Source organism: Odocoileus virginianus, chromosome 1 (genome assembly GCF_023699985.2).
Source record: "Odocoileus virginianus isolate 20LAN1187 ecotype Illinois chromosome 1, Ovbor_1.2, whole genome shotgun sequence".
Lineage (NCBI taxonomy): Eukaryota > Metazoa > Chordata > Mammalia > Artiodactyla > Cervidae > Odocoileus > Odocoileus virginianus.
This window is the reverse complement of record NC_069674.1, coordinates 48,855,584-48,870,636: the sequence shown is the minus strand read 5'-3', so window position 1 is coordinate 48,870,636 and position 15,053 is coordinate 48,855,584. Positions and strand designations below refer to the sequence as shown.

Genomic DNA, 15,053 nt, shown 5'->3' with positions numbered 1-15,053 from the left:
GGTAAGTGATTCTTAGCTGCAGACACTCAGCACCAACTAACATGTGGTCCAATTTTCTAAATGTGAGTGTTGGTTTTTTTGCCTAGAACAGAAGCTTCATCTTTTAGTCATTTTGTTTTAATCCAGCCCAGAAAACAGGTCTGATTCCCTGCTTGCTTTCAGAAGCACGAATGCAGGGCCTCGTGGAGGACAAGACTCACTCCCTCAGTAGATGCAAAGCCTCCTGCCCCAGGTACACACCTGCCAACCCGTCTGGTGGGTTTTGAGTTCGGAATTACTCAGCTACAAATAGATTCCTTCAGAGAAAAGTGTCCATTCGCCATTGTGATTCCATTTGAGTTAGTACTTTGAAATCCTAGTCTGGCTTTACTACCTTCTAGACAGGTAAGTAGTGACTATAACTAGCTGAGATCCCAACCAAACCTCAGATGGGAAAACTACCCCATGAGAAAGTCTCCAGCTGGGAAAAGCTGCCCTTTTCTCGACTCTTAAAGCTGAGATTCATAATTATTTTAGTGAGTAGCCTCCCAGACAAATAATTCAATCGGGCTAATTTTCAGCTGCAGTCAGGCATCCTGATGGGAAGGCAGGCCAAACAAGCCATCTGCACAGCCCGAGTCTGGGTTGCCTGGGGAGCTTCAGGGCTCCATTGTGTTTGGGGCCATTTTCAGCTTCTTTTCTTAGTCATTTTTTAACTGCCTCTTCCTATCCCACCCCACCCCTGCTTGTGTGTGTGTGTGTGCGCACGTGTGCATTTGATCGCTCAGTTATGTCCAACTCTTTGAGGCCCCATGGACTGTAGCCCACCAGTCTCCTCTGCCCGTGGGATTCTCCAGGCAAGAATACTGGAGCAGGTTGCCATTTCTTACTTCAGGGGATCTTCCAGACCCAGGGACCAAACGCACATCCCTTGCTTCTCCTGCACTGGCAGGGAGATTCTTTACCACTACTTCCACCTGGGAAGCCCATCTGTGCTTAGGAACTTTTAGATGCATTCCATGCATAGAGTCTCGTAGAATCAAAACTGTGTTTAACAGGTCCCAATGCACTCCCTTTTATACTGATGACATCCTACACCAACCCCTCTACCTGTTAACAAAGACAATACCTGGAGGAACTTTCAACTTAACCACAAGTAAGAGGCAAACACTTTCAACAGCAATTTTTTTTTTAACAGATAAAGATTTCAGTTTGCTTTCACTTGTTAAAAAATACATCTAATTTTGTGATAATACTTAAATCTAGGTATCTCTTTAAAGTTGGGTTAAGAGTCAAAACATCTTAGAATGCTCAGGGATAACTCAGTAGGAAATGATGATGGGCTAGACTTAAACAGAAATAAAGAGAAGACATGAGGACTCTGGCCTAAGGAAGTTGAAGGGACCCAGTGAGGGGGGCAAAGGACAGAGGGGAGATAAAGCTGCCCCCCAAGGTGGATGAGGGCTTCCCAGGTGGCACTAGTGGCAAAGAATCCACCTGCCAATGCAGAGGTCCTAAGAGACACAGGCTGGATCCCTGGGTCAGAAAGATTCCCTGGAGGAGGGTGTGTAGTCTTGCCTGGAGAATCCCTTGGACAGGGGAGCCTGGCAGGCTGTAGTCCATAGGGTCGCAGAGTCAGACACAACTGAAGTGACTTAGCATGCATGCACAAGGTGGATGAACTGTGCCTCTGACAGACCCAGACAGAGGGTGGGGCTCATTGTGGCAGTGAGTTTGTACAGGAAGGATTTGAGCACAGTTCTGGGCATGATGAGTTATAAACACCAGGGGCATATTCAAATGAAAATGCTAGTAGCAGTTGGAGAGTAGAGATGGTGAAGACTAGATGCACAGATAAAGGAACTGTTAGGTAGAGTTGATGGTTGGGTTATGAGACCACATGAGTTTTCTGAAGAGAAGGTGTAAACAAAAACCAGCTGGAAGTGGATACAGCAAAACTCAAGGAAGCAGAGAGAGGACAGAGAAAGTAGGAGAAAAGCCAGAATACATCATCCCTACCGCTGCCCTCCCTTAATGAGCAGCTATCAACTCTTCTTGTCTAAGTAGTTTATTCTTCTGTATTTAACATGGGGAACATAACACTGCCATAACCACCTATAATTATTCCCTGTTAACAAAAGGGACCAAAATCAAACTTATCATTAACAACATGTTCAAAATGTCAGATGTGTCAGATATGCTTCAAAGATATAGAAATACTTTGATTATTACCATACCTAGTCACAACTGAACAGGAAATCCTGGTGTGAGAAAATACTCCTGTATTCCTCAACATTTCCAACACAAATAGAGGTTCCCAAAATCAATGCCAAGTTTCCACTAGCAATCTTCATGCCGTATCTTATAATTCAATCTTCCAAATCTCTTCTACTCCTCCCCTTCAAATGACAACACCAGCACCTCTTAGGAGAATACCCATTTCTGCATAGAATGAATACAAGCCTTTCTAATCAAACTTAAGCCTCTGAAAACCTCATTGGTTCTCAGAAAGACTCAGGCAGATACCTCAATCTTGCCAGAACAAATGTCATGTGATAGCAAATATAAATAAGACCCATGACAAAAAAGAAAATGAACTCAAGGACAATAAAACCTGCCATTCACAGGCTAAGAGACATTTATTTGCCATTATAACTACCACCATTTCCTTATTATTTGGCTCCTAACACTGGCTAAAGGTGGGACCATGAATGGCCAGATGATTTCGCATTAGAAAGTAAACCCTCAGTCTCAAGAGATGTTTTGTCTATAATGTGAAGGTTATGTTGTGAAGACTCATCCATTAAGGTCCAAGTTAGACAAATACACAAACTATCTAATGGAGGAGATAAGCAAACCCCCAGTACTCATCTGGGTCAGTTCTCCTCCAAGCCATGGGCCTTCCTCATCATTCATGTGAAAGGGACTTGATTTTATGTGCTCGCTCTTTGTAAGGCAAAGACGATGGATTTTGCAACTCTGAGGATACCATGACTTTCCACCAAAAAAAAAAACCGACAAAAAAAAACCTCACAAAAACAACTCTATGAGTTATTTTTAATTTCCACTCCATTTTAAATTGAGGCTGAGCCTGAGATCACCTCATGATTCATTGACATATGTGGAAGTGGACACCAACTCCTAATAATCTCTGTTGAGATTGTGCTCATTAATCCTAAATCCCAGGGAACCAAAACTCATGAAATAGCTTCCAGTTCATCCACTGGTTTAGTCATTCCCCTGAGTGGGATGCAAAGACCAAGCCAACTTCTCTTCCAGCATCAAATTCCATCTAAGTTGAGGGCAAAATTTAAATCTATAAGGAGAAAGTGGAAAGTGCTTACATGACTAGTGTGCTGAAATGGAGGGGGAGGACAAGCGAATCCTTATGATATAAGGGTTAGATTTTCCAGTTATTGGGGTGGGGGGAAGAAATAGGCCATCATCTCTCATAATGTTCCCAATGGGTGTTTCCTTTCAGTTATGCTGATTTTTTTTTTAAGGCACGAAAAGATGCCTTAAAAGCAATCTCATCTACTAGAATTTAGAGAACGTGGTGGCATTTTCAAAACTAGGATAAAACCAAGTTTAGATTTCAGAATTTTGTTTTTCTCCAGACTATAAGGAAGGGACTGGGGAGAAAAGGCAGGGAGGGGGCTGTATTGCACAAATATAGAAGCAACATGTTAACGAAACTGGGACTCTACAGCTGTTGCAAGTTTGCTCAATTTGCTGTCTTTTGTTTTTCACCTGGTGCCACCCACACGTTGCCACTCACACTTTCCCCAGAGAGCAACATTGCCCACTAGCAGCTGATACAGCAAGACTGTTAGGAAGGCGAAGAACCTCCCTCTCTGCGCCCTCTCTCCCCAAGTAACTGGTGGTGTCGGGTAACATGATTTCCAGGTAAAGAATTTAATCAGGTTGAGCAGCTGACTTTTCTGAGCTGAGGCTGACCTGGCCATGCCCTGTTCCATGACTCCTGTGGAGCTGGGATCCAAGATCTTAAGATTGTAGCTTGTCCCCTGTTCCCATGTGTTAAACAGTCAACACCCTCTGGGAATAGACTGCACTTTTCATCATTTGGGTAGGAATTCTAGAGCATGGAAATGTCCCAATTTGCTATTGCTGCATCAGCATAATGAGTCAGATTTAGGTCCTAGGGGAGAATAACAACACTTAGCACTTATATGCCGTGCTTTTCATCTTCAGGGTCCTTCACTATGTTAAGCTGTAATGTTATATTTCTCTCAGCAAGATAAAGGAGTTCATTTCTAGTACTTTCAACTCTTCTTCCTTTCTTACACACACACACACACACACACACACACACACTCACACACAAATGTTATCACATGATGAAGCTATCTCTCTCCTCCTAGATAGGCACTGTTGGATCTCTTTTGTAAAAAAGAAATCAAATGTGAAAGGTCAATTCATCCCTTTAAAAAATCTTTTGTTTTGTTTTTTCCACTAATGTGGAACATGAGATCAGCATGCAGATTGTCAGTTACTGGTGTCTATTCAGTGTTACTTCCTGGGTTCCCATACTTGACTCTTCGTGTCTCATAGTCTTCTGTGTCATCTCTGACCACTGAGGTGAGTTGAAGACTCTGTCTTGGAGGATTCTGGAAGACTCTGCCAAGTTCCATACTCAGACCTCTTCTCTACCTCATCCCCATTCACTCCTAGCCCAGGTCATTCCATTGAGTCTCATGCATTTAAACACCACCTCCCAGGCAGCTCAGAGGTAAAGAATCTGCCTGCCAGTGCAGGAGACATGGGTTTGATCCCTGAGTCGGGAAGATTCCCTAGGTCAGGAAGATCCCTTGGAGAAGGAAAAGGCAACCCATTCCAGTATTCTTCTGGGAAATCCCATGGATAGAGGAGCCTGGCAAACTACAGTCCATGGGGTTTCAAAGTAGCTGGACACGAATTAGTGACTAAACAACAACAAAATGCCAATGACCCAACAATTTACATCCTTAGACAGGTCCTGTATTCCGTATCTATATATTCATCTGCCAGGTAGATATTTCCACTTGCCAAGTCTGCAAACAATCTCCTCAATTTGCCCTTCAAACTTGTTTCTCCCACAGGCAACTCCGTCCTTTCAGTTGCTGAGGTCAAAAACCTGGTTTTATCCTGAATTCCATCTGTTATTTCCCAGACCTAATCCATCACCAGTTCCCGTTGGCTCTATCTTCAAATTAATACAGAATCTAACCACCCCTTCCATCTGCACCTTGGACCAATCTGCCACCATCTTTAACCTAGATTCTTTGAATACCCTCCTAACTGGTCTCACTTTGCTATTTCCTTCCAACAGTTTACTTTCAACTTGGCAACCAAGGAAACTTTCTTACACAGTAAGTCCCCTATATACAAACCTTCAGGTTGTGAAATTTCAAAGATTCGAACATGTATTCGCATGTCCAATCATGTAGGTTAGTTCACATGTCTGGCGTAATACTGTCACGCATGTGCATCCTCCACAGGTGGCTGTGCTTTTGTACTTTACTGTAGAGTACTATATAGACTTCAGTACTGTAGTATCTTTATTTCAAGCCCAGGATGTCCACAAACATGTATAAAAGCAGTGGTGATATAGCTGGCACCACTAAGAAGTACCAGCTCTTGTACTGTACTACTGAACTTTTCAAGGTACTGTACTAGAAGATTTAAAATATTTTCTTTATTTGGGGGGTTTTTTTTTTATGTATTATTGTGTGAAACCTATTATAGTATAGTACTATATAAGTGATTGTGTTAGTTGGGTATCTAGGCTAACTTTATTGGACTTAGAAAGAAATGGGACTAACGCTCTCTGGGAATGGAACTAGTTCGTATATAGGAGATGTGCTGTCTGTTAGATGCTATGATACCTCTCCTTACAGTTGTCCCATGGTTCTCCATCTCACTCAGACTGCAGCCTACTCGGCCTTCTTGGATATGACCCTGTATGCCCACTCTGCCCATCACTGCACACCCTGCTCTTTGCTGTCCCTCCAGCAAAGAGCATCCTCCAGCCTCAGGGCATTGCATTTATTGCTCTCGCTACTCTCCTGCCCAGTACACACCTGGTTCAGACTTCCTCCTTCAGGTCACAGCTGCATGTCTGCTCACCAGTGATGCCCCCTACATCACCCCCAGCACTCCCCATGCCCCTTCCCTGCAATATTTTTCTCTACAGCACTTATCACCTTCAGACATGTTATATATTCTATTGTTTTTACTTGTTTACTGTTTGTCTTGCCCATGAGAAGTAAGCAACCTGAAGTCAGGGATTTTTGTTTTCTGTTTTAAAATCAGCTTTAGTCCATAGTATATTCACCAGTGCCTTGGACAGTGCCTGACACGTGATGGGCTCTCAAAAATATTTATTGCATGAATAAATGCTGAACAAAAGTTTCTCATCTGTTTCAGGACATGCACTAGCCTGACTAGGCAAGTTGAGATCCTGATACTGCTAGTGAGGAATGCTTTTTCAAGAGAAAAAAAAATCTATCTCTAATTAAAGAGTTTTGAAGCTATGGGTTTATGCTAAGGTGGAAGGTTGAGGCAATTATGGAATGCGTCATCTGCTATATAATACATGCTGTGGATACAGACACTGGGGCTTTTTCCATTGGTCATTACCTGTTCATTACCAGGCCTCTAGCCTATCCTCACTCTATACACATATTGGGATGCTTTTGGAAATGGTATCAGGATTAAAGTTAGTCTGTTGAACAGAATTTTCCCCAACAGACAGCCACATGGGCTAAACAACGATCAACTCCCTATATGCTCTTTGATAGAATTTTCTAGACCAAACTTCAGCTAGAATTTTAAAGGTGGAGGAAAGGACCAGCTCAGTCTTTCTAACATTTCTGTATAAAGTATTTAGCAAGTTCAAGCAAAAATCTTTCTAAACCAAATTTTTCATATAAACAAATCCATCTCCCACTTTACAAAATAAAACTTGCTGAGGGAACTAATCGGGCTTCCCAAGTGGCGCTAGTGGGAAAGAACCCACCTGCCAATGCAGGAGACATAAGAGACATGGGTTTGATCCCTGGGTTGGGAAGATCCCCTGGAAGAGGGCATGGCAACCCACTCCATTCTGACCTGGGGAATCCCATGGACAGAGGAGCCTGGCAGCCTATGGTCCATAGGATCACAAAGACTCAGACACGACTGAAGTGATTTAGCATGAGGGAACTAATGCAAATCTTCTATGAACAGTCTCAGAGGAAAATAAATTAGAAGAGAGTTGGAGTATAGAATTAAAAAGGAATTGTTATCTGAATGTGCAGCAAAAGGGATGAAGGAGGAGACAGAACTTAATGATGACAAGGTATGCCCTGAATAAAGAACTTGTATTCCAGGACTTCCCTGGGGGTTCAGTGTTTAAGACTCCATGCTTCCAATACTGGGAGCACAGGTTCACCCCCTGGTCAGGGGACTAAGATCCCACATGCCTCCCAACTGAAAGACTTTTTTTTAAAACAAGAACTCGTATTCCTACTATTCAAGCAGGGAACAAATAAATGAAGTAGGAGCTGGTGGTGAGAGTGTGCCAAGGATGTTGGGAGCTGGAGAAATGTGGTTGAAGGGATGAGTAGAAATATGTTGGCAGATGAGAGAGCATCTCCTACTCCTCATTTCCCCATCATGTGGCTTCCAAGGAAATCACCAACACACCAGCATACACAAGAAGTCACAAAACAGCTCACTTGGCCGTTGGATGAGTCACCCTGTCTTAAGCCTCAACAAAGTGCCTGCTGTGTAGTCGTGGCCACTGAGGCTGGATTTGGCCCACTGGCTTGAACAAGGCAATGGAAGAGGAGACTTCAACAGTGTGAAAGCCGTCCAACTTCCAGTGCATGCAAACGAAGTTGGGGTGTGAGACACTGGTCTCCTGAGCGGCCCACCCCAAAACCATGGGGGAAGCTGGCTGCAGGATCCCCCACCCACACACCCTTCTCAAAGTCATCACATGACTAATGTTGCTAAGAGCAACATTTGAAAGAGAAGAAAAACATATTTCTTCAATGGTCCTCCCACCTTTGCTTGCCTGAATACTATAACACTTTTTTGTACTCAACCCACAGAGAATCAAAAGCAACTCACACACACAAAGAAAATGCAAATCATGAAAATGTCATTCTACATTAAAAATTGGGACCAGAGGAAATATAAACTGGAACTGAAAGTCTAGTGTGTGGGGAAGTAAAATGCTCATCATCGTGTTCTAAAAAGCTCTCAAAGGTAAACAGTCAGTTTGGCTTCGTGTTAATCAAGCAGGCAAAGCAAAAAGAGAAACAGAACTGGTTACAGAATTCTCATGTCCACAAGGAGAAAATATTTCAGTTCCTCAGGGGAAGCAAACCATTTCCTGGAATTCAGATCTGTAAGAATTTCCTCCCCTGGGGCTTCATATAGGAGATGGTGAGTACTATGCAAAGAAGACCTAAAGCCACAACCCAATCATGGACTTCTAAAGCTGCTGTTCTTGGTAAATATCTTCAGGAAAATCAAGGGCATACACCTTGACTAAAACCCTTCTGTCAGAAATGAAGACAATATGGACCAAGTATACACCTTACTTATAGTTCGGAAGAAGCCAACCTTAACTATCTCAAGGAATGAATGAACTTAATCTCCCAGTTGTCTACATATGTCATGTCCATCAGGAGAGCTAAATTTATTACTCAACCAGAGTAAATTTACTAGACTTTTTGGTTCCTCTCTTCCTTGCTATTTTTATGGTTTTTAAAAATCTATTTCTATTGCAATGAAATATAGAATGCATGCCTTCTATTTTTATTTAGTTAAAAATTTTAAGTACTCAGAACAGCATCTGGCAAATAAGTGCTAAATAAGTGTTTGTTTTAAAAAAAACACTTCACTGGGTTGGGGCTGGGGAGGTAGGAGATGGTCAAGTATGAATAACTAATTATAAATAAAATGAGTTCCTTGAGATTTTATATCCCTCTCGTAACCTATTTTCAGGACTTTTCCTAAAGCAGTACAGACTGAATACAGACCCTCGGCTATTGTGATGAGAGAAAGTGACATGAAAAATCTGGTTGAGAGGGATTATTATAATTTCACATAGAGGGAGATTCAAAGGTTTTAAAACACTTAGAGAAATATCAGAGCCTTTTAAAATTTCTTCTCCGGATGGAACAGCTGGAAATTCAGAATCCATTACAGTGTAGCTGGTACCTCCTTTCAACCAGCTTTCACAGTTTAAGTCTCTGGTCATGGGATATGTCTAATTTGTCGTTTAGTACATTGTGGGCATTCAATAACGGTCTATAAAAACAAACTAAAAAATACTAAAAAGCTTCATTATCTTATTTACTTGTGCCTCCATTTCTTTTCCTTAATCTGATACAGTGATTTTTAAATGCAGGCTCAACATTACAATTAAAAAAAACAGTATATTCTGGAGGGATTCATAAAGTAGATTTTCTACATTTGTAAGAACAAATAATGCACACTTACAGTGAACCTATTTCACTTATTGTTGTTATTTCAACAACAACAAATACACGATAATATGACCAAGAAGGAACCGTGAAATGTGGTAGAAAGACACCAGGAAGATGACAGAAATCAGACAGTTATAGCCTGGGTCAAGATCAGATGAAATCCTCTCTCTTACTGCTATGATCCTTCACTTGTCATCTTACCCTCTGGTCCTTGCCTTCTGCACTTACCACCCATGGAAATCTTGCCATTATTCAGCAAAGTAAAACAACTAGTTTTGAATGGAAAATTCCATGAGTTTATCTGACTCAAGTCAAGAATAATTACGATCCGTGCTGATGTATGGCAGAGACCACCACAACACTGTAAAGCAATTATCCTCCAATTAAAAAAAAAATCAAGGATAATTTTTTGGCTTGAATTCCATATTTCATATAATATGCTTTTCCCATGATTTTTCTACCACAACCAGAGATTCATCCATCAAAAAAAAAAAAAAAAACCCACATAAAGCACTTGCAAATGGATAAAATGCTGTTTTAGAGCCACATCAGCACAACACGCAACGCCACCTAGTTTCAGCACAGACGTGTCTAGCAGGCGCTAGAGGAGACACTTGTCCAGGCATCTGTCCAGGTGAACCTACCCGCTTGCTGTTCTCTTCCTCCTGAGCCTTCCTGAACTCATGCTCTAGGGAGCAGTCCAACTCATTGAAGAGCCCCACCTCCTCGCAGTTCTTCAGGAATCTCGTTGGGGTTGGAGTTTGATCTGAAAACAAAGACCAAGTGATTAGACCGGGGATCTTTTCCTCAAAAGTCAATGGCAAACACGACCTAAGTTCACTAATCCCCTCCACTAGCCTTAATGATGATGCCGAGTGGCCATCCGTAACTTTCCAGCCCTTTACATAAAATTAGAATATGGAATAAAATAAAACCATAAAGCCCAGAGAAAGAAAATGATGTGTAGAAGAAGCCTGCAGCACATGAGGGATTCCCTCTGGAAAACTTCAGGTGAGGAGATGCCACTGTTGACTTTCTGGGGTTCATATCATTTGAATACATGCTGCAATGTGTAGAATTTTTTAATTGGAAAAAACAATTTTGCTAAAATAAGGCAGAAAAAAATCTAGAGTCAAGGTTAAGCCTGACTTTAGAAAGCTGGGAGGATAAAATATTTAATAAATGTTTATATTAAATGAAAGGAGGGAAGTATGCATTTGATTCCTTTTTCTTAATGGAGAATAAAGATTTAGCAATTCTCTCTCTCATTTTGAGAGTCACAGAAGGATGATGAATGGTTCCAAGACAAACACATTCAGCTTCCATCCCTCAAAAATATAATTATTAATTTTATTTTCCTCAGCTATAGCCAAAAGAATGTTCAGAGAAGACATTTTAAAAGGAATAGAATTTCTTTCATATTCTTGATGGTCTGGAGAGTTTACTACTTCAAAAACTGGAGGATCTGAAGCCACTATTTGTGTCTTAATATTATGTACACATTCTCTAGACTCTAGGTCTCACAAGATCCTACAGGTAAGCAGGGTAGAATCACACTTTTGTAATTATTAAAGATAGTTATATTCCTAGTAAAAGTATACTTCCATGAACAAGAATAAAATTGTGTTAACTGCACTTCTCTCAGTAACAGAATATTAAAAAAACCAGAGAGGACCACTTCCCAGTGGGAAGTCTGGCCATGTAAATTGTTTTGCAACTGAAGAAAACTGAAGTTCTGAGTGGTTAAGGGTCTTATTCAAGATCTTCCGGGTATATGCATTATAACCTGGCATTATAACCAAGGGCTTGGTGCTATTTCCATTATGTACATGCATTATTCCCATCTGAATCTATGGCAGACACTGCTAGATGGATTACAACACTTGTCTGACGATCTACATTCAGCCTCAAATCTCTTTCTGGACAGTCCTCTAAGTCATCAACACCAGTCAACTGCAGAAGGTCCCCAAGTTGCAATGAAATTGCAGTTTTGGCATTCTCTTTATATATTCCTATATGACCAGAAACTAGAATCCTATTTCATTTTCTAAATCATAAAGAGAGTAGTTAATTTTAGTAAATTATCCACTGAAAGTCAAAGAATAATCTTAATATCTATGAAGCTGAAAAAGACTTGATATTTCCATTTAATGAGCCTTTCCAAGTCAATGTCTCCTGATACACTATGGGCATGGGGCTTTCCTACCTGCTAGGGACCCAAATGGTTGACTTGGATTCAAATGCAACAAAATATCTATCTGCATTTTTCCCCATTCTTAGTCTAACCTCCAAGATATTGAGCTCCCCTTGCAGTACACGGAGAGCCTACCACAGATGATTATGAATTGGACAGCACAGATAAAAGATATGCAAAGGATTGAGTTTTGATAAAAATGGTTTTTATTAAAAGTACATTCATTTATTAAGCTATACATATATTCCTACATGGGCTTCCCTAGTGGCACTAGCATCAAAGAATCTTCCTGCCAATGCAGGAGACGTAAGAGATGTGGGTTTGATCCCTGGGTTGGGAAGATCCCCTGGAGGAGGGCATGGCAATCCACTCCAATATTGTTGTCTGGAGAATCCCAGGGACAGAGGAGCCTGGCAGGCTACAGTCCATAGGGTCACAAAGAGCAACTTAGCAACAACTGAAGCAACTTAGCATGCATGCATACATATACCTGCATATGCATGCATACCTATAACAGTTATATATACACCACACAGTGTTATGTGTTTATAATAAAATTAGTATTTATGCAGCATTTTTCAGTTTACAAACATTTTCACCCACATTGTCTAGAATCCAGATCTCACAAGATCCTATGAGGTAAGCAGGGTACATATTATCTTAAAACAGGAAAAATAAGTACTTTGCACAAGGTCACATGATTTATAACCATCTTGTCACTATTAAGTCCTCTCTTACCTATGACCAGAATCCTTTATCAATCTAAATCCCATGCTTTGCCCAGACTCTCCTCATAGGTCCAAAGGTCTTGGGGACACGAGTAAAAGACAACACTGACAACTCAGAAATCTAGATTTGATAATCGTGTGATTTAGGGAAAATTACCTACATTCTCTGGACATGTTCATCATCTTTCAAACAAGGTTTGAATCATAAAATCACCGCCATAACTAGGTTCCCTTCGAAAGTCACTGTAGTAGGGCAAAGATACGTATGACCATGTAAAGAACAGTAGGACAGGAACATCAGTAACAACAGGTTAAATACTAGAAATTGGGCCAGAGTAAGGGCTAGACAGAGTTTTATAAACAGAGGGTGTAAGTGGACAAGAACTGAGAGCGGAAATAAAAGTGTGTGTGTGTGTGTGTGTGTGTGTGTGTGTTCATGTGTATGGCTATACCTTTATCAGGTGCTTATTCCATTCCAAACTGTAAATAATCTGCCTACCATGCAGGAGACCCAGTTTTGATCCCTGGGTCAGGAAGATCCCATGGAGAAGGGAATTGCAATACACTCCAGTATTCTTGCCTAGAGAATTCCATGGACAGAGGAGCCTGGTGGGTTATAGTCCATGGGTTCCATGGGGTCGCAAAGAGTCGGAAAAGACTAACTAATCCTTCACACTGTTCCATGCCAAACATACTGCTAAGTTTTGTTGCATTAATTTTCACACCAACCACATTAGGTAAAAATTACTTCCTCCATTTTACTTACAAAGAAACTGAAACTTACCTTGGACCCCATTTAGAAATGGAGTCATATAATTGTATTGGTAATGAACAATGCTGACAATCCTTGGTTCTTCTGAAATATCTTGGAATCATTTATATCCTTCACGCAATAGAACTACACTACCACACTAAAAGCCTACAGACTTTTCACTATCCAGCAAGAACATTTTTGTGACTAAAAAAACCTGAGAAAGTATCACAGAACTGAAATATTAGACCACTTGTCATCAATAGGAATTTAGTTTGCCAGGTTTTATTTTTCCTTTTATTTCTCTAAGCTCCTATGTTGGAGATTTACAAGTTGAGGGCCATGATTCTGGGTAGAGAGAATAGTAATCCTAGAAGCGCTATAAGACTCCTGAACTCTGAGATAAGTTCATGAGATGGTCCATAAAATTGAATTCAGGTTGGCATTTGGGGACCCAAGCCCCAAGCAAAGTTGAGGGATGTTTTCTATCTTCGCTAAAGCAAAGTTATTCCCAGATACCCACATACACCCACATACATCAACAAAGGAGACTGAAGGAGCATGGCACGGATAGCAACAGCACCATCCATCATGATGAGCATCTCTGCAGCAACAGGGAGACAAAGCTGTGGAGCAAGAGGGGTCATGGGCAGTAAAAGACAGCCGGCCCCCTCCTCCCCAGAACTAAAGACCCAGAGGAGGGCCCCAGAGCTGTTACCAAATGTGACTTTCTTTGCTGTATGATAAGAGTGAGGGGAAGGCAAAGCGTTTATCTATATCCACATTTGGAATAGATAAGGCACACTGTTCTGAATATTTAATTCATTCTCTTCTTGTGAATGAGCTATTCTTTCCAGTTACAACAGGAACCAGAAAATGGAGCTTAACTTTTGTTTTAACATTTATTAGAATTAATACAGGGTCTCAAGTCATCTTTGATCCCACATGGTACCAGTTCCAAGTAAGCCAGGAAATGTGCAAATCTTCAAAAGAGGGAACAGCTAAATCTATCAGCAGCTTAAATAAAAGAGGCAGAGTTTCTCGGCCACATGAATGCCTTGTCAAGTAACTATTCCAGCTGAGATCAGACCAGAAATAAGTGAGTAATATCCATGGCCAAAGTTAAAATTCTTGTAATCTATGCCTTATTTAGAACCAAGAGCATGCACAAGTTATCTATAGCAGCAGCAGTTTCTACGTCCTGAATAACCGGGACTGATGCTCTATCTGTGGATAATATCGAAGGTGTGTTCAGTAGTGATGAGTTACACTCCAAGGACTTACAGGAACTGGTTCCACTCGGAACTCAGAGTTGACATGATCATTTAAGGACTTCTGCTCTCCTTTCTCTTAGTGCTTTTACTCCAGTGGGGACCATCTGAATGAAAGATGGAGAATCTCAATCCCAAATCTCAAGCTAAAAGTTAATAGTTTTTGAGTCTGAGTGCTACCTGAGTTGTAGCTATAACCTTTGTAAATCTGCGTTGGAGCTGAAGCTTCTGTGCCACCTTCTCAGACAAAGAGCACATCAAGCCAAGGTCTCAGGAGACCTAGATACCCAGGGCCAGTGCAAGCAAGAAATCTTAGCCTCTTCTACTCCTCTCAAGCATCCTTGGGGATATATTTACCAACCAGACAAGAAAGATTTGCACCAAAAGGGATAAAATATCTTTTGTAAAGTTTGTCATATTTCAGTAGCTAGTTCCCTTCCTGGAATGATGAGTCTATTTCTTGAAAATGGAGCATCTTCTCATAAAATCACTGTCTCTGTAAATAGCTCGGTAAAGGACATTTGCCAACAGAGCAGAGGCTCTATTTGCCTATCTGCCAGGAAAAGGACCACAAATATGGCATTATGAGTTAGGAATTTACCCATCATTTCTATGATAAAAAATCCTGCATCACATTACATCTCATCT

General features: G+C 41.0%; 1 protein-coding gene across 3 annotated transcripts in view; it reads right to left on the bottom strand.

Moving 5' to 3' along the window:
• The window catches only part of CREB5 (cAMP responsive element binding protein 5), a 432,361-nt gene that overhangs the window by 326,930 nt on the left and 90,378 nt on the right, over positions 1-15,053 (bottom strand). For all 3 annotated transcript variants that reach the window (XM_070467861.1, XM_070467869.1, XM_070467873.1), the window contains exon 4: positions 10,106-10,227. In XM_070467861.1, the coding sequence (XP_070323962.1) occupies positions 10,106-10,227 (122 nt within the window). The remainder of the gene's footprint in view (positions 1-10,105; positions 10,228-15,053) is intronic.